The 25,989-nt window shown below is 58.0% G+C and overlaps 12 protein-coding genes across 13 annotated transcripts; 6 read left to right on the plus strand and 6 right to left on the minus strand.

Moving 5' to 3' along the window:
- Positions 1-1,170: 1,170 nt before the first annotated feature.
- Positions 1,171-2,866, plus strand: SDRG_07938 (MFS transporter, SHS family, lactate transporter). The gene has a single exon (XM_008613800.1). The coding sequence runs from the start codon at positions 1,299-1,301 to the stop codon at positions 2,784-2,786; it is 1,488 nt and encodes a 495-aa protein (XP_008612022.1). The 5' UTR covers positions 1,171-1,298; the 3' UTR covers positions 2,787-2,866.
- Positions 2,867-2,957: 91 nt separating this feature from the next.
- Positions 2,958-3,881, minus strand: SDRG_07939 (dUTP pyrophosphatase; the record flags this gene model as incomplete). Its single annotated transcript, XM_008613801.1, has 1 exon — positions 2,958-3,881. One exon carries the CDS (start codon positions 3,879-3,881, stop codon positions 3,204-3,206), a length of 678 nt encoding a protein of 225 aa, XP_008612023.1. The 3' UTR covers positions 2,958-3,203.
- Positions 3,882-6,286: 2,405 nt separating this feature from the next.
- Positions 6,287-8,199, plus strand: SDRG_07940 (hypothetical protein; the record flags this gene model as incomplete). Its single annotated transcript, XM_008613802.1, has 3 exons — positions 6,287-6,486; positions 7,442-7,491; positions 8,000-8,199. 3 exons carry the CDS (start codon positions 6,287-6,289, stop codon positions 8,197-8,199), a joined length of 450 nt encoding a protein of 149 aa, XP_008612024.1.
- Positions 8,200-8,910: 711 nt separating this feature from the next.
- On the minus strand, positions 8,911-9,135 carry SDRG_07941 (hypothetical protein; the record flags this gene model as incomplete). The annotated part of the gene is made up of 2 exons (XM_008613803.1): positions 8,911-9,085; positions 9,128-9,135. 2 exons carry the CDS (start codon positions 9,133-9,135, stop codon positions 8,911-8,913), a joined length of 183 nt encoding a protein of 60 aa, XP_008612025.1.
- Positions 9,136-9,206: 71 nt separating this feature from the next.
- SDRG_07942 (hypothetical protein) lies at positions 9,207-10,449 on the plus strand. Its single transcript, XM_008613804.1, has 4 exons — positions 9,207-9,347; positions 9,402-9,695; positions 9,742-10,116; positions 10,162-10,449. The coding sequence occupies exons 1-4, from the start codon at positions 9,216-9,218 to the stop codon at positions 10,330-10,332; spliced, it is 972 nt and encodes a 323-aa protein (XP_008612026.1). The 5' UTR covers positions 9,207-9,215; the 3' UTR covers positions 10,333-10,449.
- Positions 10,450-10,894: 445 nt separating this feature from the next.
- Positions 10,895-14,774, plus strand: SDRG_07943 (hypothetical protein; the record flags this gene model as incomplete). The annotated part of the gene is made up of 6 exons (XM_008613805.1): positions 10,895-11,115; positions 11,166-11,490; positions 11,539-12,479; positions 13,313-14,105; positions 14,160-14,530; positions 14,582-14,774. 6 exons carry the CDS (start codon positions 10,895-10,897, stop codon positions 14,772-14,774), a joined length of 2,844 nt encoding a protein of 947 aa, XP_008612027.1.
- Positions 14,775-14,843: 69 nt separating this feature from the next.
- SDRG_07944 (hypothetical protein) lies at positions 14,844-15,298 on the plus strand (the record flags this gene model as incomplete). Its single annotated transcript, XM_008613806.1, has 2 exons — positions 14,844-14,972; positions 15,023-15,298. The coding sequence occupies 2 exons, from the start codon at positions 14,844-14,846 to the stop codon at positions 15,296-15,298; spliced, it is 405 nt and encodes a 134-aa protein (XP_008612028.1).
- A 1-nt stretch (position 15,299) lies between these two features.
- SDRG_07945 (hypothetical protein) lies at positions 15,300-17,030 on the minus strand. Its single transcript, XM_008613807.1, has 2 exons — positions 16,661-17,030; positions 15,300-16,615 (listed from the first exon to the last, which is right to left on the minus strand). Exons 1-2 carry the CDS (start codon positions 16,937-16,939, stop codon positions 15,428-15,430), a joined length of 1,467 nt encoding a protein of 488 aa, XP_008612029.1. The 5' UTR covers positions 16,940-17,030; the 3' UTR covers positions 15,300-15,427.
- Positions 17,031-17,898: 868 nt separating this feature from the next.
- Positions 17,899-19,466, plus strand: SDRG_07946 (hypothetical protein). The gene is made up of 2 exons (XM_008613808.1): positions 17,899-18,113; positions 18,168-19,466. The coding sequence occupies exons 1-2, from the start codon at positions 17,937-17,939 to the stop codon at positions 19,329-19,331; spliced, it is 1,341 nt and encodes a 446-aa protein (XP_008612030.1). The 5' UTR covers positions 17,899-17,936; the 3' UTR covers positions 19,332-19,466.
- Positions 19,467-20,043: 577 nt separating this feature from the next.
- SDRG_07947 (hypothetical protein) lies at positions 20,044-21,334 on the minus strand. Its single transcript, XM_008613809.1, has 4 exons — positions 21,172-21,334; positions 20,769-21,125; positions 20,357-20,716; positions 20,044-20,305 (listed from the first exon to the last, which is right to left on the minus strand). The coding sequence occupies exons 1-4, from the start codon at positions 21,316-21,318 to the stop codon at positions 20,072-20,074; spliced, it is 1,098 nt and encodes a 365-aa protein (XP_008612031.1). The 5' UTR covers positions 21,319-21,334; the 3' UTR covers positions 20,044-20,071.
- A 222-nt stretch (positions 21,335-21,556) lies between these two features.
- Positions 21,557-23,078, minus strand: SDRG_07948. 2 transcript variants are annotated; one of them, XM_008613810.1, is made up of 4 exons: positions 22,887-23,078; positions 22,316-22,837; positions 21,894-22,268; positions 21,557-21,841 (listed from the first exon to the last, which is right to left on the minus strand). In XM_008613810.1, the coding sequence occupies exons 1-4, from the start codon at positions 23,055-23,057 to the stop codon at positions 21,683-21,685; spliced, it is 1,227 nt and encodes a 408-aa protein (XP_008612032.1). In that variant the 5' UTR covers positions 23,058-23,078; the 3' UTR covers positions 21,557-21,682. The 2 variants fall into 2 exon arrangements, with proteins under 2 accessions (XP_008612032.1, XP_008612033.1); XM_008613811.1 differs by having other exon boundaries at positions 21,894-22,837.
- Positions 23,079-23,596: 518 nt separating this feature from the next.
- On the minus strand, positions 23,597-25,404 carry SDRG_07949 (hypothetical protein). Its single transcript, XM_008613812.1, has 3 exons — positions 25,136-25,404; positions 24,961-25,088; positions 23,597-24,903 (listed from the first exon to the last, which is right to left on the minus strand). The coding sequence occupies exons 1-3, from the start codon at positions 25,343-25,345 to the stop codon at positions 23,787-23,789; spliced, it is 1,455 nt and encodes a 484-aa protein (XP_008612034.1). The 5' UTR covers positions 25,346-25,404; the 3' UTR covers positions 23,597-23,786.
- Positions 25,405-25,989: the final 585 nt, after the last annotated feature.

A 25,989-nucleotide genomic window follows, 5' to 3' on the forward strand; every position in this document is an offset into this window, starting at 1 on the left:
CGCGGGGCAAAGCTCCTTGGACCACAGTAGCCACCGTGAACGTTTTGTAGTAGCTACGGCGCATCGCCCGGTGATGTGAACGGATGCCGAGCTCCGACGGACCAGATGCGGCCACTCCGATCACGAATGTGCGACGCAGCCGGCACCCTCTTCGTCATCAAGGGTCCTTGGCCGTCGCCGCAAAGGCGTGTACGTTAACGTGTACGAAGCTTAGTAGACTGCTACACCCCAAAGAGGCTGTTCCAAATCAGATCCGACAAGGCAAGTGACCCGACCAAGGCGGTAGAGGCAGTAGGAAAGTCGGACAGACGCGTCGAAGGGTCAGTGTTTGGGTGACGAAATGAAATTGGTGCACATCGCCAGTACTCTGGATATCACCAAACGGGTGCATCATCGCCGGCATGCATGGTCGACCGTCGCCGCCTACAAAAAAGGGCGTGGCAGCGTGTACGGCTGGAATGCACCGCAGGAACATCTGGTTCTGGCCGATGTCAATTGTGATGGGTGGGACTGACCCATCACCCAATCGGATGGGGATCACCTGTGGGTGGCGTTGCTACTAGCTTCTTGTCTTCGTCGCTTCACAGATCATCTTTGCGAGATTCTGCCCAAAGACCCCGCAGTAGTAGCTATAGCTTGCAGGGACACCAGTGACCAACTGTCGCGTCCCAAAGACAGCGACACGGAAGCCCACAGAACGTTTGCGAGTTCAATTTTTATGACGGAGGGGGAAAGGGTTGCACGACGAGGCGCGCATCATCTGCTGAGATCGCGACGACGTCCCGGCACAGACTACGTAGATAGTTGCTCCAACCTCGAAGTTCGTCCCTTGTCCTGTTCGACCTGTAGTGCCCACACGCTACGTGGTCTTGATCGAACTCAGTACCCAAGATTAAGATTAATCCCATATCTCTCGCTCTCTCGCATCGCTCGCCGTGCACCACATGCTCTGCCTTGCCGGGCCTCGTCCGGACAGGCGACAGCGCGTCGACTCCAGCACTATACTATACGTGTGTACCTTCAAGTATGTACAGGCTTCTCGTGTGCGATAACGCTTTCGATGGGGAAGGGACGTAGCAGCCGCTCGGAACTTCAATTAGGTGCCACCTTGAAGCTGGTAGTATCATGGAAACGCCGTACAATTATCACATGTCCGACCGATCAAGGTCACACAGATCCAGTTCCAGCACATCAAGCCTGTCTTTGCTTCGACCAACGGTGGTGCAAGCGCAAGCCTCCGCCACAATTTCTCCAAAACCACCCTTCTCTATTTCCTCACTTTTCCTTTTGCTTCGTCCATGGCATCGACGCCCAAGAACGACTATGCGGTGATCCAGACACCAACAAACAGCCCGGATGTCGTGCCTCTCAAGGCCACGCAGCCCAAGATGACAACCAAAGAGTACCTCGGCACGCGCGTCTCGTCGCTCAAGCCGCCCATGGCCCCCGTCGCCAACCCCATTGCGCTCCTCAAGACGCTCGACCGGCTCCAGTGGCTCAACTTTGGCGTCGGTTTTGCGGCCTGGACGTGGGACGCGTTTGATTTCTTCACCGTCTCGATGACGCTCTCGGACCTCGCCAAGGAGTTTGGCAAGAGCAACACGGACATTACGTGGGGGATCTCGATCACACTCATGCTGCGCTCGATCGGGTCCATCATCTTTGGGCTCGCCGCTGATCGGTACGGCCGCAAGTGGCCGTTTGTTGTCAACAACATTCTCTTCATCGTGCTCGAGCTCGCGACGGGCTTTTGCAACACGTTCACGCAGTTTATGTGGGTGCGCGCGCTGTACGGTATTGCCATGGGCGGGATGTGGGGCAACGCCGCGGCCACAGCTCTCGAAGACGCCCCGGCGCCGGCCCGCGGTCTCATCTCTGGTATCCTCCAACAAGGCTACGCATTCGGGTACCTTCTCGCGGTCGTCTTTGCCCGAGTGTTTGTCAACACAACGAGCCACGGGTGGCGGCCGCTCTTTTGGTTTGGCGCGTGTCCGCCGGTCCTCATCATTCTCTTCCGCATGATGCTGCCGGAGACCAAGGCGTTCACGGAGCGCCACCTCCGTCGCGCGGACGCAGCCTCGTCGACGTTTGTCTCGGAAGGCAAGCTCGTGCTGCAGCGCCAGTGGGTCCTTCTCAGCTACCTCGTCTTGCTCATGGCCGGCATGAACTTTCTCTCGCACGGCTCGCAAGACCTGTACCCGACGATGCTCAAGAACACGCTCTCGTTCAGCGCGAATGAAGTCACGGTGACGCAGGTGGTCGCCAACCTCGGTGCGATCTCGGGTGGCACCTTCATGGGCTACTACTCGCAAGTGTTTGGCCGCCGCTTTAGCATCCTCGCGTGCGTCGTCGGTGCGGCCTGCGTTCTGTACCCATACTGCTTTACGAGAAGCCATAGCATCACCGCCGCCGCCTTCTTCATGCAGTTCTTCGTCCAGGGGGCGTGGGGCGTCATCCCGATCCACCTCATGGAGCTCGCGCCGCCGTCCTACTCGACGTTCATCGTCGGCACCTCGTATCAGCTCGGCAATCTCATCTCGTCGACCGCGGCGACCATCGAGGCGTCGCTCAGCGAAGTGTACCCGCTGCCGCCGACACAGGCCGGCGTCGAGCGCTACGACTACGCCAAGGTGATTGCAGCGTTGCTGGCCATCGTGCTTGCGGTGCTGGCGCTGCTGACGCTCCTTGGGCCTGAGAAGCGCGGCCAAGAGTTTGATCACGACGAGACCCTCGACGAGCCGGTCGTTGGTGAAGACGAGCGCGACCTCGAGAAGCCCAAGATGTAATCGCATCGGACGACGATGGGACGTGGATGTGTGAATCTTGTATTTTGTGAATTGAATCTTGAATTTTTGGATGAATGGGATGGTGGCTTCTCTGCAGTGGTGCAAAGTGACGTTGAGAGCTGGCGAATAAGATGCTTCTTGACCGTTACTTGCACTAGAAATGGCACTGAAGCGCATATGGTTGAATATGGAATAAGGCTATGTGTGGGAGCAAAGACGTTTTTGAGTTCGCGAAGCTTGCACAAGTCGTTGCTTTTGCTTCGCTATATCCTGCCGTCTTCCTGCTGTGGGATAACAGACCAAGCCTATTTACTGATAACCGACCTAGCCTATTTAGTGCTGCGAGCTACTTGTGACGCTGCTGCGCGTTGAGGATGTCGATATTGTCGAGATGCATAATGTATGAAAGACAGGCGGTTACTGAAGTAGGGCATGGACCCACTCCAAGAATGCAGCCTTCTCCGTCGTCGCAATGTACTGCGCGCTTGCCTTCTCCAAGAGTGCAAAGCGGCGATCATCGGCGGCGACCACGAGCTCCTTGAGGCGCTTGCGCTGGGCGTCGGTCAAGTCAGCTTCAATAGCCGCAATGGCACCGACAATCGCGTCGACGCCGGCGACCGAGGCCGAAGTCGTCGCCGCATGCTCAACCTTGGCGCGCTTGGCGACGCCGGTTGACCCAAATCCGCCTTCACCACGCGCAGTGTCGGAGAGCTCGTCGACTTCCTGCACGTCAGCTTGCGCGACAATGCGCTCGAGGATGAGCTGCGCGATGCGGTCGCCCGCCTTGACGTGGAAATCTTCGTTCGCGTGGTTGAAGAGGACGACGCCGACGTTGCCGCGGTAGTCTTCGTCAATGACGCCGGCGCCGACGTCGAGGTGGTTCTTCCACGAGAGGCCCGAGCGCGGTGCGACGCGGGCGTAGCAACCCGACGGGATCGCGATCGCAATGTCCGTCTTGACGAGCGCCTTGCCATGCGCCGGAATTACGCACTCGTAGGCGCTAGCGAGGTCGAAGCCAGCAGCCAGCGCCGACCCGCGCGCCGGCAGCACCGCGGTCGCCGACAGCTTCTTCACGAGCAACGTCTCCCGACCCATAACTAAAAATGGAGCCGATCCACCGGATCCTTCCGGATACATATTGCATATCCGGATGCGGGCCGCGCGCCACAACCGGGTGGACTCGGACGGTGGACCGATCGGCATGCTTCCACAAGGTCTCTGTATCGACTACAAGACGAGGCCATGCGAATAAAGCTGTCGGCAAAAACGTCGATCGACCTTTATCGTCAACGTCCGGCACTTGGCTGTGGTGTCATCGTTTGCCGAGTCGCTCAACGCGCTCGGCGATGACCCTTGGCGGGCGCTATGCGCTATGACTTCATTGCCAGGGCGCCTCAACGTCGAGATGGCATGGCGTGTCGAGAAGGACATCCTCAACGAACTTGATGACCGCTCGCCAGACCGTGATCCCGCGGTCCAGCGGTACGCTCCTGCGAGTTGTTGCCGTTGTGACCTCGCCATCACCATACGACTGAGGCGCATTGCGTATTGAGGAAAAGAGCATGCGCACGGTCGTCGTCGCCTTCGTAGCGTCCACGATGGTGAGGAAGGACGCGTCGCGCAGCTTGGCAATACGTTTGGGCGCCGATGCAAAGTTCATCAAATCTGGAAATACCTTGCATTGTGTCACTTCAACATGGCGCATGCCACGTTGTGTCGACTCACGGTGGCATGCAATCGTGGCATGTGCCAAGTTGTGTGATTCCTGCCAGTGCCACAGGCGACCGACCGGTATATTGCGGTGGCTTCAACTTGCCAGTGCCGACCAAAAAGGAAGCACCAGGGCATTGGGGCAGAAGAAAAGAGGCGCCAACAGCAACGAGACATCCCTCACCTTCGAAGATGATGGAAACTAAAATGGCTCTGGAATTTTGGGTGCTTTTGGTACTGCGTGAGGCTCCCAGCATGGAAATCCTTGGGATAGCCATATCACAGACCACTGTTTTTTGCCGAATTGGGTACTGGTATGGGCAACATGAGTTCAACCGGGACACGCCGTGTCGCTCGAGCTAGCTCATGGACGTCACAAGTGGATCTACATTTTGTACCGGACGCCATCGAGCATCGTGATGTTCCTTGCCAATATGTGCACAGCCCAAGATCGTGCTTTAGGCGGGACCGCAAGATGATTGGTCAATACTTCATTTATTTCAACCAATAGCATGTCGTGTACTTCGAGCCATGGCGCCACCTCCGATGCGCAGCATGCTCAGTCGGCCACCTTGCGGTCCGAAATGAAATCGCCGCCACTTGGCCTGGTGATTGCAATTCCTTTGGAGGGCACAAGATGCTGCTTTCCGTCGGCGTGCGACGAATACAGCGCGAGCAGTTGACCATTTTGCTAATAATGGCGTATGCCATATTATGACAGTATATGTGGCTATATATGGCATGTTTAGGTTGCCCTTGCAAGCCAACCAAGGCGACGCGCGCCGCAGAAGCACAAATGCAAGCGCCATTCCCTACGTTTCTTCCCATAATCCAGCCAATCAAAAGGAAGCTACTTACTTTGCCACACATGTCTCGATTCACGTCTTTTGATAATCAACAAAAACGGGAAACATTCGGTCGCTTGCATAGTTGTCAAGTTGCCACGTATCTGCGAGATGGAAATGAAGAGCGATGTCGATCGTACAGAGAACGCAACCCCGCTGCCGATTCCCAAGACTGCACGCGCTCCCCTCCAGTGTGCCGAGGATCGAGCCCCAGTGACGCAGGAGGACACCAAGGACGCGATGCTCCGGGAGCTTCTCAGCCGCCCGATTGAAACTCCCCTACTTCCAATCGTACAACTCGACAAATTGCAGATTGAGAGGCTCGCGGAAGCGGTTAAACGCATCGAGGCCAAGCTAAATGCGCACAAGCAGAGTGACTAAGCGAGTGTTGTCGAGGACATTAACGTATATTTTTGCCTACAAGTTTCGGTTTCATAGAGGCTACATAACGTATTTCGACAAGGTACGAATGAGGGAAGCTATAGTTAAGGTATTGTCCTTCAAGGTGTCGCCGACACTCGACTGAGCCATCAAAAGTAGGCGTCGCATCAACGCCGCCTTCGCTGACCACAATCGGCGTTATGTGGCAGTGACAACTATGCCTCGTTGCCGTTACGACGAGAAAAGCGCCCGGGAGAGCGCAGTAAGTGACGTGAGAAACACTGCCTGGTGGACAAGGCAGAAACTACAATTCAGCGCCTTGGTGGTACCACTGGTTGTACAGAGTGTGACGCTCGGCGCGTAAACGCCCAAGCCGCAAAGGCACAGACAAAGGCTACTCGTAAAGAACCCAACGATCTTCGAGCGCAGTACTACAATTGCCCCACGCTCCGCGCATCATTCCAGCGAGTATGAATCCCGAGACACCGATCGAGGCGCCGCGGATGTTCCCGCCTGCAACCACGATGACAGCGGTTGGTGGCAAGTCGCAGAGCGCCGTAGACGATGACCACGTCGCAGCGGATGGCGACAACACGCACGATGCAAGCAAAGCTCATGGACCTGCTCGTGGCCATCGCTAAGCCGCAGGCTACGGCGGAGCAAGCGCCTGTGTTTCAAACGACCGAGGCAATCGAGGTCCACGAGATGGTGACGATGAGCGACGTGTATACCACCGCGAAGGCACCGCTGCCGCCGATTCCCGAGTGTACAAGTGCAGCGATGGCACGATCCCAGAGCCTTGCTGAGCGTCGCGGCGTGAGAGCCCGCGCTGCACCCCGGGCAACGACGATTTCGGGTTATCACCTCCGCACAACGACTACCCCGGAAGAGTCCACATCAGCGGGTTTTACCAGAATCAGTGGTGGAAGCCACTACATTGAGAACCTGGATGAAATGGTCAAGCGCATGGAGGCCAAACTAAAGGCGCAGGAGGGAAACGCTGGAGAAGCAAATTTGTAACTTTAAGTGCAGTTTTCTCCAGAAACGACTTCGGTGGGGTCAAAATGACATCAATATGCATGGCAATTCGCATCCCATCCTTGTACCAGTGAACCGGTCGAAAATAAAATTGTGAAAAATGAATATAATTACCTGCACCATTATCGACGGCCCCGAACCCGCGGGATGGCGAAAAAAGCACAACACGCGTAGCGTCTGTCTGTACTAGTCCTCTTCGGACTAAAAATTAGCAGTTAATGGTGGCTTCTCCGAAACCATATCATGCACTCTTTTTGGCCACATGACAATCAATCATTGCGACCAAAGTCCACCACCCTGCACCCGATGTTCTCTTGATCTCGCAAATGCACACGCGACACGAAGAGAAGGTTCGCGGCTCTCGGTGTGCAGGTAAGCACCGTTAGCTGCACCGTAGCATGTATTTTCTCCAAATCCTAAATTCAGTGCCATTTGTTGCGTGGGACGCACGCAATCTCGAAACCGCAAGACACATTCAAAGTAGCCCCATCTAGCGCAGGTTGAAATGAAGCACCCCACGGATTCCCAAAGCACCAAGACAAACCTCGTGGACATGGGTCTAGTCACGGAGAGCGGGAGAACCATGGAAGTCAGCCTCGTGGAATATCTGCGTCGCACGACCATTGCGCAACAAAAAATCGCAGCGAAGCAACGACATCGCTTTCCAGTGATCGACGCGAGCGCGCCGCAGCGCTGTGTGCTTGAAGAAGGCTCGATTGAAGCGTACTGCAGTATATGATAAATCATCTTTTTTGATGGCAATTACTACGTAGTATTGTGCAAGGGTTTGCTCGACGTGCGCGATAATTGCAATCGTCGATGGCACCAGCTACGAGCAGTGCAAAGGTGCTTCCACGCCCCGACCCGTACCCTTTTCTCTTAATCTCGCAAATGCACACGCGATACGCCAGGAAGGTGTCGTTCTTGTCGACTGCTTTTAATCTACCGGTTTAGAAACTGGTTTAGGTCGATTCGGGTTGGAGTTCCGGAGAGGGCCCCACTTTCTAATTCGATATGAAGAGAAGATTCGCGGTGCGCAGATGATCAAGCACCGTGCATTCTTCTTTCCCGATCCTAAAATTCAGCGCCATTTGAAATGTTCGTCGCGTGCGCGTCACGCCATCTCGGAAAAGGCAAAGCGCATGACACATTCAAAGTGGCCACGCCAGGCAAGCGTCGCAATGTATCGCCCCACAGATCCCGAAAGCACCAAGACAAGCCCCACGGGCGCGAAACTAGTCTCTACGGGCGTCACGACCATGGAATTGGACAAGCTAACCGAGTTGCTCATCCTCACGACCAATACGCACAACCAGCTCGCAGCGGAGCAAGGACATTTGTTCCAAGCCATAAACGCGCGCCCGTCTGATAGCAACGCGCTCGAAGAAGCGGTCCAGCGCCTCGAGGCCAAGCAAATTGAGAACCAGAAGAACGCGTAAGTATATGTAGGAAGAAAATATTTTTTCTTGTCAGCAACTGTTGTGCAAGGTCATTTCATTATAACGTTAGCATCTCATCTTCAGAGCTTGATTCCGCGAAGAAGAAGAGAAAGATCACATTTGCAGTCGTCCAAACATCGCCCTCCTCTCGCCGAGATCTACGTCACTATTTTAATAGTCGACCCACATCAACAACACAATAATATCGGAATGGAGTATCCCGCTGTACCCAGGGCAGAGAGAGAAGCACCTTCGACGACAGGCATGGTTGATGTCCGCAGCTGAACCTCAAACCTCTAAGCTTAAACCTGTCACGAACGGGGTGTTGACAAGCTCAGCCTACTGTTGTTGGAATGAGTCTATTGAGATATTATTTCCTACAGGTTTTTCTGTTTTGTTTACACGGTGCGTTGAGAGGCGGGCGTCTTTTGGCGAGGGTGCGTTTTTTTATGTTTGTTGTGGGAGGTTTTTCCTTCGAGGCTAAGTGAGTAACGACGCCCTCTTTGCCAATCCCGAACGGGTTACGGCACGTCGGTCCTTCCGATTGGGTACACCGCGCAGAGGCAGGAGGTCGGCCAATTGAATTTGCATGCGCGCAGCTGGATTTGAACCCGCTATCCGTTCGAGCTCGAATTTAAGTGGAACGCCTCGACCACTACACCAGGGGCCGACCAGCTCAGCCTACTGTACTACAGCTGTACTAGTATGATATTAGACAACAGTCGCAAAGCTCTCGGCCGACCCGAGGCTCTCGACGCCCTGAAAGACGATAATGGGGTTAACGACTAACTTCTCGTCAGTCTTGATCTCGAGCTCCTGCACAATGAGCTCGACGAGCTCGAGGCTTGAATAGAGTTTGACATTGTGCTGCACGCAGAGCCGGTGCCTAGCTTTGACCATCATTCTTTTAGAAAATGATGGTCGCTACGTTGCCATTGGTCCGTAGCCCGGGCACCTGTTCATGTCGCACATAAAAACGAGCCTTTCGAAAGTGCACTTTCCAAAAGACGACGACGATGGCATTGCCCACGCTTGAGCCCGCCGACTTGCTATCGCCGTCCGCCTACGCGTCGGCGAGCAGCTGCAAAGGCTGCACCGTGTGCCTCCGCCCGTTCTCATTCTTTGCCGCCAAGCTCCATTGCGCCCTGGTACTTCAATCGCTTGACATTTGCGTTGATGATGATGCATCATCTATTGCGTAGTGTGGCGAGGTGGTTTGCCAAGCCTGCACGCAGTTGGCTTCGGTCGAGACGCACTCGGCACAAGTGAAAGTGTGCTCGCCGTGCTATGAGAACCACCCGCACCTCTTTGGCCGCTACAAGCCGCAGGGTGCGGATGGCACCGACGAGTGCCATCGCCCGGGTCCGCGCAAGTGGCCAAGCGACCAACGCTTCATTCGACCCGACCAAATCGCAGCGCCGCGCGCAGCGCGTGTTGACTGCGCCCGCTGCCGCCGCCCGTTTCCGTGGCTCAGCACAACCTATGGCTGTGCGACGGTACTAAGACGCATGCACCAAGGACGTGGATGAATGATATGAGTAGTGCGGCGACCACTACTGCTCCGAGTGCACGCTTGCGGGTCTTGCTTTGCGTCCCGACGGCCATTCGTCCTACGACGTGCGGGTATGCTCGACGTGTGCGATGATTGCAATCGTCGATGGCGGCAGCTACGACCAGTGCAAGGTGCTGCTGCCGCAGATCCGTGCGCTCTTCCACGCACCCGACTTTCCGTCAAACACAACGTCGCTGGACCGCGACAGCGTACTGCGCAAGGCGCTGGACTTTGACACCAGGGCCATTCTCCCCGAGAGCAGTCTCGCGACGGAGGCCGCGTTGGTGTCGCTGTACGAACGCAACACTTGCTCTAGCTGCAGTAGCTGGGGCCGCTTTCTGCTGACCAAGCGCCATTGCGCTGTGGTACGTTGGGTGTTTCTAGCTTCTGGTGGTGATGCCTCGTGATAGTGCGGTGACGTGGTGTGTGCGCGCTGTCTGCTCTCCAAGCTCGCAGCATCGCTGCCGGCGCTGAACACGGTGCGTGCAGTCCCCGAGTGTTTTCAATGCAACGCCAAGCAGTGCTTTGGGCCCAACCCGTGGCTTCCCGCCGCCCCCGCGAGCAAGTTGTGGGAGCCCTAACCCTACAACCAGCGACACTGGTGATCGGTAGCGCGTTAGTTTGGCGTACTGAAAACGGCGGGTTAAATGCCATGCTATATCGCAACCACGAGTATATTTCAACACATCTCTTGCTTGGTTTAGCGCGGGAAAGAGTCGGCTTCATGATGGTGTGTCACCGCCTCCACGCTACTCGTACAAGTGAACGTTGCTGCTCGAAGTTCTTTGCTCATTTTCGGGGATTGCTTGCTGAAGCAGAGGCTCTCCTGGGGTATGGCCTGCGATACATCGATAGCATGAAGCAGCACACTAGTGTTATCTGCCGCACGGACGCAAAACTCTAGGATTGACGAAGTAGCGTGGTGGACTGTGGACCCCTCGCTGCCACAACGCATGCCATGGCGGTAATGTTTTTCGCTGCCGTCCACGTTATTCGCTGCCTCTTGTTTCGTCTCCACGGATCAGTCCATGGTTTGGTTAATGTTGTTCTCGACGGCCAAACATCAACGACGATGACGACAATGACGTGGCCAACCCTGGTATGGTCTATTCCGGGCGACGTTTCACCTCGGGGCTTTCTAGCATGGTGCTGCACCCTGCGCGGACAGACCGGCCCGTGACCAAGCTACCGCTGCTACTAACGGCGTCGCCCAGCAACGTCGGTGTTCAAATCGACTCGTATCGCAGCAAAGATGTCTTCAACCGACCCCGCTCGACTGCGTTCACGTCGGCGTTTCACGGCTTTATGTTTGAGGACCACCGGCTACAGAACGCGCCCCGCATGTCACTGCGCGATGCCCAACGGTGGGCCTCTTGTCTTTGACTCGATCGCGTCGCTCAGTCACGGTGCGTAGCGCCCAGGACGCGGTGCGGCGGCAAGAGAAGCTCGCTGCCTACGCCGTCGCTCGGCACGAAGCCCACATCCAGCTCGAAGAGAAGCGCAAGCACCGCGAGTACCTTCGCCGTCTCCGCATTTGGGAGCACCACCAAGCGCTCAAAGATGAGAGCGAGCGGCAATGGGAACACGAATGCGCCAACCGGATTCAAGCGCTGCACCGCGGCTACGTGGTGCGCAAGGAGCTCGCGGCGCTGCATGCGGCGGCTGCGCAGATCCAAGCGCATGTTCGCCGCATGACGGCACAAGCAGCATACCGGGCGCGCCGCGTCGCCGTGAGCCAGGTGCGACTACCTTGACGAGTGCGATCGATCGTAAGGTCGGTGGCGTAGGAGGCATCGGCGACGCGGATCCAGGCCTACATGCGCCGTCACTTGGTGGCAAAGCGATACCCTCGGCGTCCTCGCCCAGCGTCCGTTGTATTGCCCCCCAAAGCAAGCAACGACCAAGTGGTGGAGCCCTTGGGCCAGCGGGATGCGGCGTTAATAGCACTACCCCCGACGGTTGCCAGCCCGGCGACAGCAGTTGCATGCGACACCGACACCATGGTGACGAGCAAGGACGACACGGACTACCCAGCACAAAGCGAGCGCCGCGCACCGACGACGGTGTCGATCGTTAGAACGCCCGCGCCACCACCGACGCGACCGTGCACGACCGTGCTCAAGCGTGTCGGGGGTGGGTTTCGCAAAATCTTTCAAAAGCCACCGACGCCCAAGCCGGTGACGGCACCGCGGCGAACATCGCCGCAACGCCCCGCGCCATCAACGCCCAAGCAGCAGACATGGAATGACATTGCGAGCCGGCCGTTACCGCAACCCAAAGCACTTCAAATGTACATCCAGGACCCCAACCTGGCCGAGAAGCTGCACATGACGCTGCCGCTGGGCGAGGCGACTCCGTACACCTCGGTCGACCGAGCGCTCCTCGGGGCCGACGACTGCGAAGAAAGCAACAACAACAACAATGACAACGACGCCATGTCGTGTCCAGAGACGCCGTTGGGCGCGTCCGCCGTCACCATGTTTTCGTTTGGCAAAAATCCGCTCGAGGTGGCCGACTGGAGCGTCCTATTGGACAAGGACTTGGACGCTCGACCGCACGAGACACCGCCTATCACTCTTGTCCGTCCAGCGTCCCGAAAAGAGAGACCTGTCTCGAACCGATCCAACGGCAGCCGACCCGACTCGGCCGACAGGGTTGCAGAAGTCGTGGCACCGCTCACGTACACCCCGTCGTCCGACGAGCAACTCCGGGCCTTTGAAGCATATGCGTGCATGTCTCGCCCAAGTAGCTCCAGTGGATGCAACTGAGTGAACCAGGTTTTTGCGGATTGTCCTTCCCTTGACTCACTCAAGGTGTATCCCCGTGTTGTGCCCAACCACGGTAGTCTCACAGCTGTGGCCCGTAGTAGCATCGTGGACAAAGCGATGTAGTACGTCGTCTGGACTCGGTGGAAACTGGCAAGGGAATTACACCTTGCTGGAAACGACGTCCAAGCGCACCGGCCGCGAGAAGGACATGTGTACACGTTGTACATGCGTTCTTCATACGTAGACGCATCTCTTATATACCCTTGGTAGACGGGTTAGATAATACTTGCAAGCATAGTTTCTTCTCTTTGTATCTGTCACATCGGGATCACGTCATGGACTAGGAACCGAATTGAAACGCAGCCCCTAAAATACACTTCAAGTCGTCGTACCATCGTTGACGACGGCATCGCGGATGCCGAGCGCCATCGACAGCTGCAAGCGTATTCTGGATGGCATTAGCCGCGACTTGCGGCACCAGCTTCTTCGGCGCAAGGTCGTTTGCGAGCTCAAGGCGCGTCGGCGCGGCACGCGTCCTATCCACGCACGCCACGTTCGTCGCTGTTACCACGTACTACTCCGCCATCTCGCTCGGACCTTGCACGACCGTCGGCATGCGTCCTATGAATGGCAAAGTACTCGAGAATCTCTTATGAAGAATCGCAGCTGCCGGTGGTCGTTGCGGTGGTCGCAGCCCCTACGGCGCATCCAGCAGCACTGGCGTGCCGTTCGGTCCAGGTCTTGTATTGCTGCAGATTTGTTCAGCATGACGATGCGTGTACTGCTACGGTAGGCTGCAAACTGTGCTTGAGGCCGAGCGTCTCTGCCTTGACGACGTTGCGGCCACCGACCGTGCGCTATCGTGCTCGCCGCACAATGGTGTCCAAAAGGCAACCGGCATTGTCTGCGTGAAATGCTCGGCACGTATTGACAACTCGAAGCGCCACTTTCTGTTTGTCCAGAGCTTGGACAAGACAGCGTTCGAGTACGATGTCAACACGCTTCGTCCGCGTCTCTCTCAGCTGCTCCACCAGCTCCAAATGACCCGCGCCGACCTCGAGTCGCAGCTTGGCAGTGGCCGGTACGAAGTGGTCGTCACGGCCGCGCTGCTCATTCAGGCCACGTACGCTACATGGCGCGCCGCCAAGCAAGAAGCCAGCGCCACCGCGAGATGGAAGATGTCGATACAGCGGTATGATATGCGCCAACGCCGACGAGTCGCCGCCAAAGACGTGCTTCGGCTCCAACGGGCGTGGCGGGCGCGAGAGCGTCAGCCGTCGGCGGTGGTACCCGTGGTCATGGCACCGCCGCCAGACGCTCTCGACAGTGAGCGACGCGCGTCCATACGAGAAGCGGCGCAACTACTGGTGTCTCTACCACCAACCACGCCAGAGACATCGCTCGGGACACTGCGCCAAGCAGCCCCGGAAACGAATGTGCTTGGCGTCTTGCCTCCGCTGATATCATTCGGACGACGTCCAAGTGCCCGGGTCAAGGTAGAGCCGGCCGAGTATCGATGCTTTGCGCCTCAGTGCGGCGGCCGGCGATTCACGCATCGCAAATGGTACGAAGCCCATCTGCAAAAGGTACGGCGAGATTGCACGGTGAGCAATAACGTTATATTCCCATGTGTCACGTAGCACTACAAGGCCAAGGAGCGCATCGCCGCTGAGAAGGCCTTTCTAAGCCGGCTGCAGTCTACTATGGTCAAGGCGACTGGCGTCTTGCCACCTATCCACACCTTGTCCGCACCGCCACCGCCTGTCGCACACAGTGCGCCGCGTTCGGCCACGACGCTGCCCCCGCTCACTGCACCGCCGCTTAGCGCCGTGTTGCAGCTCATTCGACTCGACGAGCCGTCGCCGCCACGCATCATTCGCATCGTCGACTCGCACGTTCTCGGCCGCAGCTCGACCCGCTGTGACTTTGTGATCGAGAGCCAGCATTTTCAAGGCCTCGTGAGCAAATGCCATGCACGCATCTCGGTCCACGGCCATGGCGATACGGCCGCGTACGTCGTGTGGATATGCAGACGGCGGTCACCTCATACATCCTGGGCTAGGCCCGCGGTACAGCTCGACGACCTTGGCAGCACGAATGGCACGTTTGTCAATGGCGAGCTCGTGACGTCGGCCATCCACTTGGTTGTCGGCGACCTCGTCGAGCTGGGGCGCGTCCGCGGCAAGCCCGAGAGCGGCGTCGTGTACGCCTGCCGGTCACCGACCCTCGTCGTCGACCTCCGCCAGCTTCCATGATCACGCGAGCAATCGAAATGTCCGGATAGACTGGCACCGTATCCGGTGTATCATTTCCAGGATTGCAGGATGCAAGGCTTGTCGGTCAGCACAACGCGGAAGCTCTTTGCCTGCCAGCTCGTGGCCTGCCAAGCGATCCCTGAGAGCCGCAGCAAGTACACGTATCGAGGCGTCGACCTCACGCGGGCATGGGTCCAGGTACGAGCGCGGCCATCCTGGGCGGCTACCACTTGGATACACTATTCTAGGGTGTCATCGTCGCGACCGAGGCAAGCCCGCAGCGCATTGCGCTTGACGACGGCACGGGCATCATCTGGGTGCACGTCGAGAACGTACTCAAGAACACGCGGTCGCTCTCGCTGCCCATTGGCGCGTATGTCATGGTCATTGGCCCGCCGACAGGGCGCGAGATGCTGCAAGCGCACCAGGTGATGCCATTGAGCGTCGGCCGCGAAGCGCTGTGGTGGCTCGAGGTCGCCGAGTACTGGCACCTCCTCGTGCCCCCTGTGATCGAGCTCGAGTAGATTCGTGAACGCTATCATGTTTTTCAGTTATATATGGTACTAACACGCCCCGCTGCCGCCATTCTCCGCCGTCTTCTTTACATGCTTCACACATACGCAGCGAGGTCGTGTGACAACGACGAGGACGCATTAAATGCTGTCGAGCTTGGCTTCCATGCGCTTGACCGCGTCCGCAAGCTTGTCGATCTGCGCCGTGTGCTGGCCCAATGTCTGGAACATAGCGCCCTGCTGCGTCGCGAGCTGCTGCTGCGTCTCGGTCGTCCGACAGAGTAGATCCATGAGCATCGTCTCGAGCTTGGGACCGGCCACGACTTGGCCATCGCCGGGCCCGGCGTTCTGAACGACAAGGTCCTGCGTCGCGAGGTTAGGTGTGGGCACGAGTGCGCTCGCCTCGAGCGACGCCTGCGACTGCAGCGGCTGCGGCGGCGGCACGGCACGGACAAATGACGACGCGTTGTCATCGGCCGCGAGCGTGTTTCGCCGGTCCTCCAAGTGCTTCATGGCCACATTTGAGAGCTTCTCGAGCGTCGTAATGTCACACGTCGCGCGCGGCTCCGTGTCAAACACAAAGACCGTGCCAATGACATGTCCGGACGGCGTCACGATCGGGGAGCCCGCGTAGAAGCGGATGCTGGCCGCGCCGGTCACCAACGGGTTCTTGGCGAACCGCTTGTCCTGCTTGGCATCGAGAACGACCATGGTCTCCTTGGAGATGATCGTGTGAGCGCAGAACGACACGTTGCGCGGAATATCACCCTGCGCCAAGCCGACATTGGCCTTGAACCACTGCCGGTCCTTGTCCATGAGCGAGACGACCGCGATCGGGCAGTTCATGGCTTTGGACGCCAGGTCGCAAATGATCTCGAACGTGTCTTCGCGCGGCGTGTCCAAAATGTTGAAGCTCCGGAGAACGGTGAGTCGCTCGTCTTCATTCGGGAGCTCTGGCGGCTTGGGCCACGGGTAGCCCCAGCTAAAGTCGAGTGGGTAGTCGTAGCTCATCGGCACGTCGCGCTCCGTGTAGTGGTGCACGTCGTTGCCAATCGACGACTCGACCGGCGACTGCAAATGGCTCGGCACGCCGTCGTCACGCGACGAGTACCGACCGGATTTGTCCGACATGATGCGCGTGTTGCGGAACGACGCCGACTGCCCAACGCCCGCGTGGCCCAAGGACGGCTTGGGCTGCTGCGCCGGTGCAGGGCCGTTCTTGGCGTGGTTGAGGATGCACGTCATGCACACCTTGACCTCGATGCGGCTGCCGCGCTGGACCTCGGCCCACTTGCGCAACAGGCATGCGTTGCAGACCACTTCGCCGCACTAGGACGCTTTAGCATGGAGACGGATGGTTGGCGGCGGGCTTACCATGCGGCAGTGGTGCTTGCGCCGAAAGCTGCCAAAGTTGCGCGTGCAGAGGTTGCAGCGCGACCGCTCGTTGTCGGGCACCCACTCGGTGTTGTTCTTGATCTGGTCCGCCGAGAGCACCTCGTTCATGCTCCGCGCCATGAGCATCTCGTTCCGGCTGTTGTCGCGGGGCATGCTGTGGCCGCGAAGTGAGGAGGCGAAGTGGGCCATACACAGACCAAGTGCGGCCGCACCACGTATACCGCGACCCGCATGACCAACACGGCGTGGCTGCGACATGCGCCATGTCGCAGCATGTTCAATATGGCGCGATTTGCGCCCACGCCGTGGGTACGCATGGACAACCCAGAGCAAAGGCACAGCATTAAACCGTATCGTATGGAGATTCCACGTGGTGCTGGCTTGACGCGCCATAGCGTTCCATGTCGGCGGCGGCCCCTACGACCATATGGGTCGTGTCCATCGGTCAAGCGCCATGCGTAATGCTGCCCGCGTCCACCGTGGGCGGCAAAACTCGAGTGTGATTGGCGCAAAAGCCAACTTTGGCGACACCGGATTGGCTACTGCATACAAAAGAAACGTAGAAAAGCCGGACCAGCGGACAATGGCCGATCCTTGCGCGTCAAAGCGCCGTGTCTTTGAGCCAACAGAGCTGGCGCGAGCGCGAGAAGGCCAGCATCGAGGAGCTTATGAGCGCGCGCTGGCTCGCGTAAGTCACGAAAGCGCCTCAAGAAGTGGTGTGCGTCGTGCCCGACAACTTCAACTTCGGCCAAGGAAGCTTCCTTCGCAACCACTCTCTGGCCGCGACGGCAATCTGGGTTACGCCTGCACCTCGGCGCAACCGTCGCGTTTTTAGCAGGCGCGTATAGTCGATGTATGTATGTGGTCCTTGCCCCACGTTGCAGTGCTTGTGGCAGCCTGTTTCTAGAGGTATGGATCTCGAATACTTGGGACTTTGGCCGACGACGACGACGATGAGAGCGAGCGACGATGGGGCGAGCGAGACACACTCGGCGGTTGAGAAAAGATAAAAGACACTAGCCGATTAAAAGACACTCGAATGTGTAATAAAAGACTCTTTTGGACAATAAAAGAACACGACGCTGTGGAGCCAGATGGGCGCACTTGATCGGGTGCGTGGCGCATTTAATAGAGACACATACAAACATCAAGATACCAAAACGCACTTGAGAGAAAAAGACAGAGGCCAGTGTAAAGGTCGGCAAAGGCGAGAGTGACAGCGGTTTTATAATTCCGGTATTTCCGAAGAGGAGCCATGGCAGGCAGCATGAACAAGGCCGAGGCCATGCGCGTCAACAGCCGCTCGACCGAAGTGCTCACGATGGACCAGCTCAAGCCCCAGGAAGAGTGGGTGCAGGACGCCGAGCGCCACCGCTGCCACGTCTGCACGCGCAACTTCCACAACTTTCGCCGCAAGCACCACTGCCGCGTGGTACGTGCCACCGCAACCCGTCGTCGAGTCCGCCGTCTCACGCCATGGTGCTAGTGTGGCGAGGTCGTCTGCGGCAACTGCCTCCTCAAGAAGATTGCGGATCTGCCCGTGAAGGGCAAGACCGAAGTCAAAGTGTGCATGTCGTGCATTCTCAACCAAGCCGGCGGTGGCGGCAACCCGCAGGCGCCGCCCAACGCGCGCGTGGACAACGGACCGGACATGCGCTACTCGGCGAAAACCGTCGAGGCGAGCCCGAGCATGGCCAAGACCTCGGACGCGACATACCGATCGTCGCCGCCCGGCTCGTTTGTTGAGCAGCGCAGCTACGGGTCGGCGTACGACCCCAGCGCCGAGTACAACTACCCGCTCGACTTTAGCTGGGGCTACCCGTGGCCCAAACCGCCGGTGCTCACAGGCGAAGACGAGCGGCTCGCAGCCGTCCGCAGCTTTGACATCCTCGACACGCCGCCCGAAGACGTGTTTGACATCATCTGCGATCTCGCGTCGAACGCGCTCAAGTGCCCGATCGCGGTCGTCTCGCTCATGGACAAGGACCGCCAGTGGTTCAAGGCGTCGGTGGGCCTCGCGCAAACCGAGATTCCGCGCAACGTGTCGTTCTGCGCGCACACGATCATCTCCAAGGAGCCCATGGTCGTCTTGGATACCCTCCACGACAAGCGGTTTGCCAAGAACCCGCTCGTGACGGGCGCCGCAAGCATCCGCTTCTACGCAGGATCACCGATCATCACGCCGACGGGCCAGATCCTCGGTACGGTCTTTGTGTTTGACAACCAGCCGCGTCACACGTGCGACCTGGCGACACTCGAGAAGCTCTCGAACGTTGCGATGAAGAACTTGGAGGACCGCAAGAATGCGGTGGCCGCGCCGCTCTCGTCGAGTCTGCCGCCGGCGCCAACGGCCGTGGTCGTGTCCGAGTCGGACGCCGCGGCCATTGTCCCCGCCGGCTTTGCAAAGGCGGTGCAAGAGTCGCAGGACCTCGTGGTGCAGAACGGCGGTGACGGCCAAGTTGTGGCCGGTCCCAAGATGGAAACGATGCTCATGGACCTACTCTGTCGCACGACCGAGACGCAGCAGCAGCTCGCGACGCAGCAAGGCGCCATGTTCCAGACATTGGGCCAGCACACAGCACAGATCGACAAGCTCGCGGACGCCGTCAAGCGCATGGAAGCCAAGCTGGACGCGCGCGAAGCCGAGTGAGGAGCTATTTATATTCCGACAACCGTGTCCGTGTAGCTTAGAGTCTCTTATCCCTTCTGCCCATCCGCCGCCCTTATATACGTTGCCTCTTCTGTCGTTTTATTCGGCTTGTAGTCAACGGGACACTATTCCGCAGCAGACCCGTCCGTGTGCCTGCACCGGACGCGGTGCGTTGTCGCAGTGACCGTAGCTTGAGTGTCTTTTGCAGTACATGGTGCGTACGTTGCTGTAGAAGAGGCCCGGCCGGCGTTCGATGATGATGCCTGTATCTACTCTCACCTATCATTGTCGCTCATGATGAGGAGTCATGGACGGTACAACAGGGCATTACACCATGACACCCATAGCGGCTTGACGGCCAACCAAACGGCTCGTACGCGGTCATCATTGGCTGCCACACCAGAATCTACGGTACAACTCGAGGCAAAGGACGCCTTTACTGACAACGAGACGACGAGAACGCAGTTAGAACAGTGCTACGATATCGCTGAGTGCTGATGGGGGCAGCTCGTGCTGGGATCTCCGCAACACGTGTTACGTTACCCTAGGGTTGGGTCTACGAAGAACCCACCCGCATCAACGCCAACCACGCCGCCACGTCATGAAGGGTGATTCCAGTGCACGTGCGGCTCTCCAAGCTATTAGTTCCACCATGTATTCGACACACTGCACCACTTGCGGACCGGATCATGCGCTAACCTGGAATCATAGATTCGTTTGAAGAAGTATATACAATTTGCTTAGGGCGACGCCGAGGTTTGTAGCAAGTGAAGCATCACGGACGCATTTGGCGAGACGGGCGGTGTGCCCGGACTGTTGGCGTCGCTTGGGGAGCCGAGAAAGCGGCGGTTCACAAGATCGTAATGGCGCGTGTGGCACGACGGGCAGATGGGCGCAATGTACATTTCGGGTCGTCCTGGTGCGTGCGCGACAAGGATCGCATGCAAGCAGACGACGCAGAAGGCCTCGCCGCACTAGAAAGAGTCGTTACAGCGCATGACAATATGTCCACATCGTCATCGTACGAGGGGGCAGTGGCTCTTGTACATGACAAACGGCACGCGTGCATTGCACTTGAAGCATGTCGACCGCTGCTTGGTGGGCACCCAGCGCTGCTTTTCGATCAAGCTAGCGTGTTCGACGACATCGAGGCATTCGAGACGCAGAGCCGCGACGACATCGTCTGGCGCGAGCAGCGGTGCATCCGCTGGCGCATGCAGGCGGACGAGGACCTCGGGCTGCAGAGCTTTGCAGCGTGCATAGTCTCCATGGACCTCGCTAATGTGCACGCACGTCTTGCACACCACGACGTCGTACGAAGCGCGACCGTCCGGACGCAGCGCCAGCTTTGTAAGGGTACAATGACCGCAAAAAGCATCGCCGCACTAGACAGGACGTTTCTGTCACAAAACGGCAAAGTGGGAAAGGACGGTATACCGTGCGGCACGTGTATTGGACACGGAAGACGCCAAAGACCCGGTGGCAGCGTGTGCAGAGTGCGCTTCGGCGAGGTGGCAATATCGTCACGAGCTCACCGTGCGAAATAAACGTGGTGCGTGTGGGCGCAGATACACGTAGTGCGGGCGGGAGGGGCGACGACGGGAGCGACACCGATCCGGTGGTTGACGGTGCCTCGTCCAGCAGCGGGACGTCCGAGGCCGACGCTTGGCAGCGTCGATGGGTGGTTTCGTCTTCGTGAAAGAGGCACGCTTCACAGGCCATGACGCGCTGCTGCTTCTCGTCGTCTTGTACCGGTAGCCGGAGTACGCAGCTGCGGCAAATGACGTGGCCGCACTAGACGGCCATCTTTTGAAACGAGAAGCTACTAGCAACGACGTACCAACGAGCAGTTGTACTTGGCGCGAAAGAAGGAAAACGTTCGGAGACACACGGCGCAGTTGGCGCGCGCTTGGAGAGGCACGAGCCCCAGGGGATGCAGGAGGTCGTCCTTGAGGATCGACCATCGGCGCGACGGACGTTCGGCCATCGCAAATGAGGAGGAGATGAACACACTGTGGATCGGCCGAGTGGCTGCTTTGGGCCGGCCCAAAGACAGGTAACGTGTGCCCGTTGCTTGGCGTCGTGCTTCGAAGCCCGCTGCTGCTGGCTTGCCTTTGTTGCAGTCGACCTTCTTGACGCGGTTCGAGTCCGCCGTCACGCGCCAATATTGTCCGAGATAGGTGCTCGTTGCAACAACGAGTTCGTGTCCACGAACCTCAATATCAAACAACGATAAAAGAGCAACTTCGATTGAGTTTCAACACGACACCATGTCAAATACCAAGCACAATACACAGAGACAAACGACAAGTTCTCGACAAATGATGTCGATACAAACATACACATGTCGGTCACGGCGACGCTTCGATGCCGCAGAAACGGCGCGTGACGTCTTCGCAGTGCTGCAGTCGGCACGCTTGGCACACTTTGACGAGCTCGAGCTCGTCCGAGTGTGTTTTCCCCGCGGCCAAAAGCGCGTTGAGACACGACAAACAGTGCGCTTCGCCGCACTAGACCATTTACATTGCCATTCGGAAACCGTCAGGACAATATTGTACATACCAGTCGGCAATAATCCTTGCGCAAGAGAAAGAGAAACGCCGAGCGACACGAAAAGCACGTCGTGTGCTTGTTGACAAGCGACCGGTAGTCCCTCGAGACGAGGCTATCATACGGCACGATCCCGCTCGCCTCGAGTTGAAGGACACTTGTGAGCACATCGCGGCCTTCGTACTGCCGCGTTTGGACCGGATGGAACGACGGGTCGTGCAGTAGCGCCGTCACCGTCATCTGCTTGCGCCGACAGCTTCGAAACGTGCTCTGAACGATGCTAATGTGAACGCACGTCCAGCAGACGCGCACGTGGCAGAGTGCATGGCCTTTCGCAGCCGACGTAAACTGATACGTCGTACAGTGGCTGCAATAGACATTGCCGCACTACTCCAGTTCGCATCGAAAAGCCTCAACACGAGAGAGGTTGGTACCGTGTGGCAGTGGTGCTTGCGGTGGAGGAGCTTGAACGACCGGTGGCAGCGCTCGCACTGCGTTGCACCGCGCTTGGGTATGAGCTCGCGCTTTGGGACGAGCTCGTCGCGCTTGACAAAGGCATACCGGCGCGGCCGGAGACGCGACGCGCGTTGCGGCTTGGGGCGACTTGGCGCCGGCGTCTCAGGGAGCGGATCAAGCTCGGATACTTTGGCATGGCCCGCAGCAGCATTGGTGGTGTTGTCCATCGAGATGCGGCGATCGCTTGTCGGTGTCCATGGGTACACGTCCTCCGAGTACGACTCTTCGTCGTTTGAGGAGGTATCGTCGTCATCGTCTCGATCGTTGGGGTAGGCGGCGCCAGGATCGTCGTCGTCGTCGTCGCTGTCGCCTTCGGTCACAAGGTCTTGGATGCGCTTGTCAAAGTAGCAGCTCACGCAGACGACGACTTGGTGCAAATGGTGGTCGCGCCCGAGCACGTCGAGGGACCACGTGCACCGACTGCACACGACTTCGCAGCACTAGACAGCGACGCATTCAATGCATTAACACCCGAGAATCAGCGCGTACGAGCGGGCAGCGGTGTTTCGGGCGCACAATGTAAAACTTGCGCAGACACACAAAGCACGCGCCAATGACGGTCGCATGCTTGGCGTGGGGCACGAGGGTATGGCTCGGGCTGAGCAAATAATCTTTGAGCGCGGCGCGGTGGCGCCGGGTCTCGTCCAGGGCCGCGTACATTGGTGCGAGTGCAGATTTGCCGGTTTGGATCCAAAGATGGGATGCAGTTGCGACGTGTCTCTTGTGCCGGCGCACAGACGCGTCGCTGAAAAGAAAGGACGTGGGAGGCACCCATACCGGTACGGACCGCGTCTCCAACAACTCGGCTTCGCGTCTCGGCGACACACCAGAGAAAATAATAGAGAGTGGCATGATAAACGTCGCGAAGAAGAGCCCAAACCGCACTCCAGACAGCGAGCTCAGACAGCGCAGCCCATTAAAAAGCCCACATACACGTACGTGGGTACCGGGACAGATCGTAATGCTGGCGTAAATCGAGCTGGTCGGCGACATGCTTTGTTGTCGCTTTCTTTCGTAGGAAAAGGTCGTGGGAACTTGCTGCGACGGTTTTGCGTCTGGACCAGCGCAACGCCACACGATCGGTCGGACGGAAGGACGCTTGCGATATCTCTGTCGCAGCAGCCGCAACATGGACGATGACGTAGCACTCGCCGATGGCGAATTAGGATCGCTTGTTGACGCGGGCAACCCTGGACCATGTGCAATGGGTCGTGTCGTCGAGTGGCATCTTTTGAGCCAATCCCAGCACAGGATGCGAGATTCGGCCACGCCGATTGGGTCGATACGACGTGGTAGACTGACGGTTTCGACGACAACGTGTGCATTTTGTAACGGTGCGCAGACAGAGACCGTTACATCAAGGCAAACATCAGTTGTGGAACGCGCAGCTTACGACGCCTCGTCTTCACTACTCTCGTCGTCACTGCTGCTCTCGTCGTCGTCCTCACTGCTGCTCTCATCGCTCGTGGCGGCCGTGAGCATGGCTTCCATGTGCTTGAGCGCCCAGCCGCACGCGTCCTTGTCGGCGCGCAGCTTGTTGGTCGCGGCCTTGTGGCGTTGGGCGAGGTCCAAGAGCGCCGCGTCGCTTTGGCGCTGGATCCAGACACAGTAGTCGTCAAGGAAGAGCGTGTTGAGCAGGTAGTGCTGGTCCGACTTGGCCAAAACGTCCAAAATTCGCAGCAAGCAGCGCAGGACCACGCGCTTGCCGCGGGCGAGAATGTCGTGTACGTCGTCCAGCACGCGCAGCGCGAGTGTGTGCTGGCGCAATAGCGGGTACGTGAGCATGCGCCGGAGGCTCGTCGTAGCCACGGCATCGAGGTCGGCACTCGGGTTGAGCCACGCCAGCGTCGCGCTGTTGATCATGATCGTCCACGCCGACTCGACCGTCGCGTCGCCTGTCGTCGAGCGCACATCGTAGGCATACGCCGCAAGGAGGTCGCAGAGACCACCAAGCAGCACGGCCTGCTCGTCGCGCGAGAGTAGGTGTTCGCGGTGCGGCAGGCGCCGCAAGAGTTCTTGCTCGGCTTCCGTAAACTCAAAGACCGGGTCCAACGAAAGAGTATCCATGTCTTGGATCAGCGACGTTGACGGCGGCTTGGTCACTGGCAGCGACGCCCAGAACGGCGAGAAGCGCAGCGCCTCGGCGAAATACTCATCCTCGTCCGCGCCTCCAAAGTCGATCAAGTAGCGCTCGACGTCAAAGTCCTTGTCTTCCGTGGCGGCTTGGAGCGCCGCGCGATCGGTCGCGGGCGTCGTGTCGGGCAGCGGCAAGGCGAGAATTTCCGACACTTCGCCATGCCACACCTTGAAAAAGTCGGTAAACCGGTTATTGAACCCGTACGATGGCGGGCCAGTGTGCAATGTGATCGGCGGCGCCTTGGTCTCAAGCGACAGCAAGCTCGCGTCGGTCGCGATCGGTGCGGGCGCCGGCATTGTCGTTTCGGGCTCGATCTCCGATGTCATCGAAGTTGACGCGACGACCTCAATCAACGGCGGTTTGGGCAACCTAACCCAATGTTGCTTGTCAGTATACCTACACCAACTCAAGTAGACAATGTTGTACGCATCAGGGAGACCGTTGTCTTGGGGCTTCCACTTTTTTTGCTGGAGAAGCGTCGTGAGCAGGTCGAGGTCCGGGAAGTGCGCGCCCTGCGTCGCCTTGGGCAAATGCACGAAAATGGTACCATTTTCCTATAGCACCGTGAAGGCTCGCTACTCACGTCGCTTGGTGCGAATACCTTGTTGATGTCGTACACGGCCTTGGCGCGGTCGTCGTCGACCACCTCGAGCGGAAAGGTGAGGTTGAGCAGGTACGGTTTGCAGTAAAAGTGAAAGCTGCAGCCGTCGATCGTGTACTCGAGCTCCGAGACGCGGACGTACGGCACGTGAATGTCGACGTACACGAACGCGTCGTCTTGTCGGACGACAAAGCGCGGCGTCGCGGGCATCTTTGCTGGCCTTTCTGCGGGATAGAATTGTGATTGGTCCTTATCGCGCCAGCATTATCAAGTATGGGAGGCCACTCAAAACAACAGATTTTGAGTTTGGAGTTTGGCGTTTGGTTGGGGACCACTGCCTCTCCCGTTTTGTGATACTACTGCTGGCAGTGCAAGTCCACGGATGCGTTTCGACTGGCTGCTCTTGGTTTGATTGCTGGTCGCGGACGCCAAGTGGCTGGCGCGCTGGAAGGTATGTATTGGATGGGTATTAAGTGTGAGAGGTAGCTCAAAACGTTGTATTTTGAGTTTGGTGCCAAGGGTTTTGAGATGCGTGTATCCAAATCTCAGTGCTCGTTTGTGGGATCCATCGATCGACACTTTTGAGCTTGAGATAGCTTTCTTGCGCAATACACGATGTTATACTGTGAAGAGCGTACACCTTTGGTAGGCATGGCCGAGACGACAGACTGGACCGGTTTTCGCTGCCGCGCATACATTGCCTTCGGCAGTGTCGTGATGGCTCCGAGTCGCCCATATTCCGAACGACTAGAAGTCCCGTGCTCATCTTGTCGATTTTTCGTAGCTTGATCAATGAAACTCAAAGGAGCCACACGTCTGGGAACGCGCGTTGTGGAGCAGCTTGTCGCGTCTGC

Source organism: Saprolegnia diclina, assembly GCF_000281045.1.
Source record: "Saprolegnia diclina VS20 unplaced genomic scaffold supercont1.23, whole genome shotgun sequence".
NCBI lineage: Eukaryota > Oomycota > Saprolegniomycetes > Saprolegniales > Saprolegniaceae > Saprolegnia > Saprolegnia diclina.

What these genes read in the sequence shown, in the direction of transcription:
- SDRG_07938 (XM_008613800.1), top strand. Translation starts at nt 1,299, where the DNA reads ATGGCATCGACGCCCAAGAACGACTATGCGGTGATCCAGACACCAACA.
- SDRG_07945 (XM_008613807.1), bottom strand. Translation starts at nt 16,939, where the DNA reads ATGTCGCAGCCACGCCGTGTTGGTCATGCGGGTCGCGGTATACGTGGT. An exon ending in GCAAGCACCACTGCCGCATG is followed by an intron (nt 16,616 to 16,660) that starts GTAAGCCCGCCG and finishes AAAGCGTCCTAG; the next exon opens with TGCGGCGAAGTGGTCTGCAA.
- SDRG_07949 (XM_008613812.1), bottom strand. Translation starts at nt 25,345, where the DNA reads ATGCCCGCGACGCCGCGCTTTGTCGTCCGACAAGACGACGCGTTCGTG. An exon ending in CCGTGTACGACATCAACAAG is followed by an intron (nt 25,089 to 25,135) that starts GTATTCGCACCA and finishes ACGGTGCTATAG; the next exon opens with GAAAATGGTACCATTTTCGT. An exon ending in GACAACGGTCTCCCTGATGC is followed by an intron (nt 24,904 to 24,960) that starts GTACAACATTGT and finishes ACATTGGGTTAG; the next exon opens with GTTGCCCAAACCGCCGTTGA.
- SDRG_07948 (XM_008613810.1), bottom strand. Translation starts at nt 23,057, where the DNA reads ATGTACGCGGCCCTGGACGAGACCCGGCGCCACCGCGCCGCGCTCAAA. An exon ending in CGAAACACCGCTGCCCGCTC is followed by an intron (nt 22,838 to 22,886) that starts GTACGCGCTGAT and finishes GTCGCTGTCTAG; the next exon opens with TGCTGCGAAGTCGTGTGCAG. An exon ending in GCAAGGATTATTGCCGACTG is followed by an intron (nt 21,842 to 21,893) that starts GTATGTACAATA and finishes TAAATGGTCTAG; the next exon opens with TGCGGCGAAGCGCACTGTTT.
- SDRG_07947 (XM_008613809.1), bottom strand. Translation starts at nt 21,318, where the DNA reads ATGGCCGAACGTCCGTCGCGCCGATGGTCGATCCTCAAGGACGACCTC. An exon ending in TCCAATACACGTGCCGCACG is followed by an intron (nt 20,717 to 20,768) that starts GTATACCGTCCT and finishes CGTCCTGTCTAG; the next exon opens with TGCGGCGATGCTTTTTGCGG. An exon ending in ACAAGAGCCACTGCCCCCTC is followed by an intron (nt 20,306 to 20,356) that starts GTACGATGACGA and finishes GACTCTTTCTAG; the next exon opens with TGCGGCGAGGCCTTCTGCGT.
- SDRG_07942 (XM_008613804.1), top strand. Translation starts at nt 9,216, where the DNA reads ATGGCATTGCCCACGCTTGAGCCCGCCGACTTGCTATCGCCGTCCGCC. An exon ending in CAACCTATGGCTGTGCGACG is followed by an intron (nt 9,696 to 9,741) that starts GTACTAAGACGC and finishes TGATATGAGTAG; the next exon opens with TGCGGCGACCACTACTGCTC. An exon ending in CCAAGCGCCATTGCGCTGTG is followed by an intron (nt 10,117 to 10,161) that starts GTACGTTGGGTG and finishes GCCTCGTGATAG; the next exon opens with TGCGGTGACGTGGTGTGTGC.
- SDRG_07946 (XM_008613808.1), top strand. Translation starts at nt 17,937, where the DNA reads ATGGCAGGCAGCATGAACAAGGCCGAGGCCATGCGCGTCAACAGCCGC. An exon ending in GCAAGCACCACTGCCGCGTG is followed by an intron (nt 18,114 to 18,167) that starts GTACGTGCCACC and finishes CCATGGTGCTAG; the next exon opens with TGTGGCGAGGTCGTCTGCGG.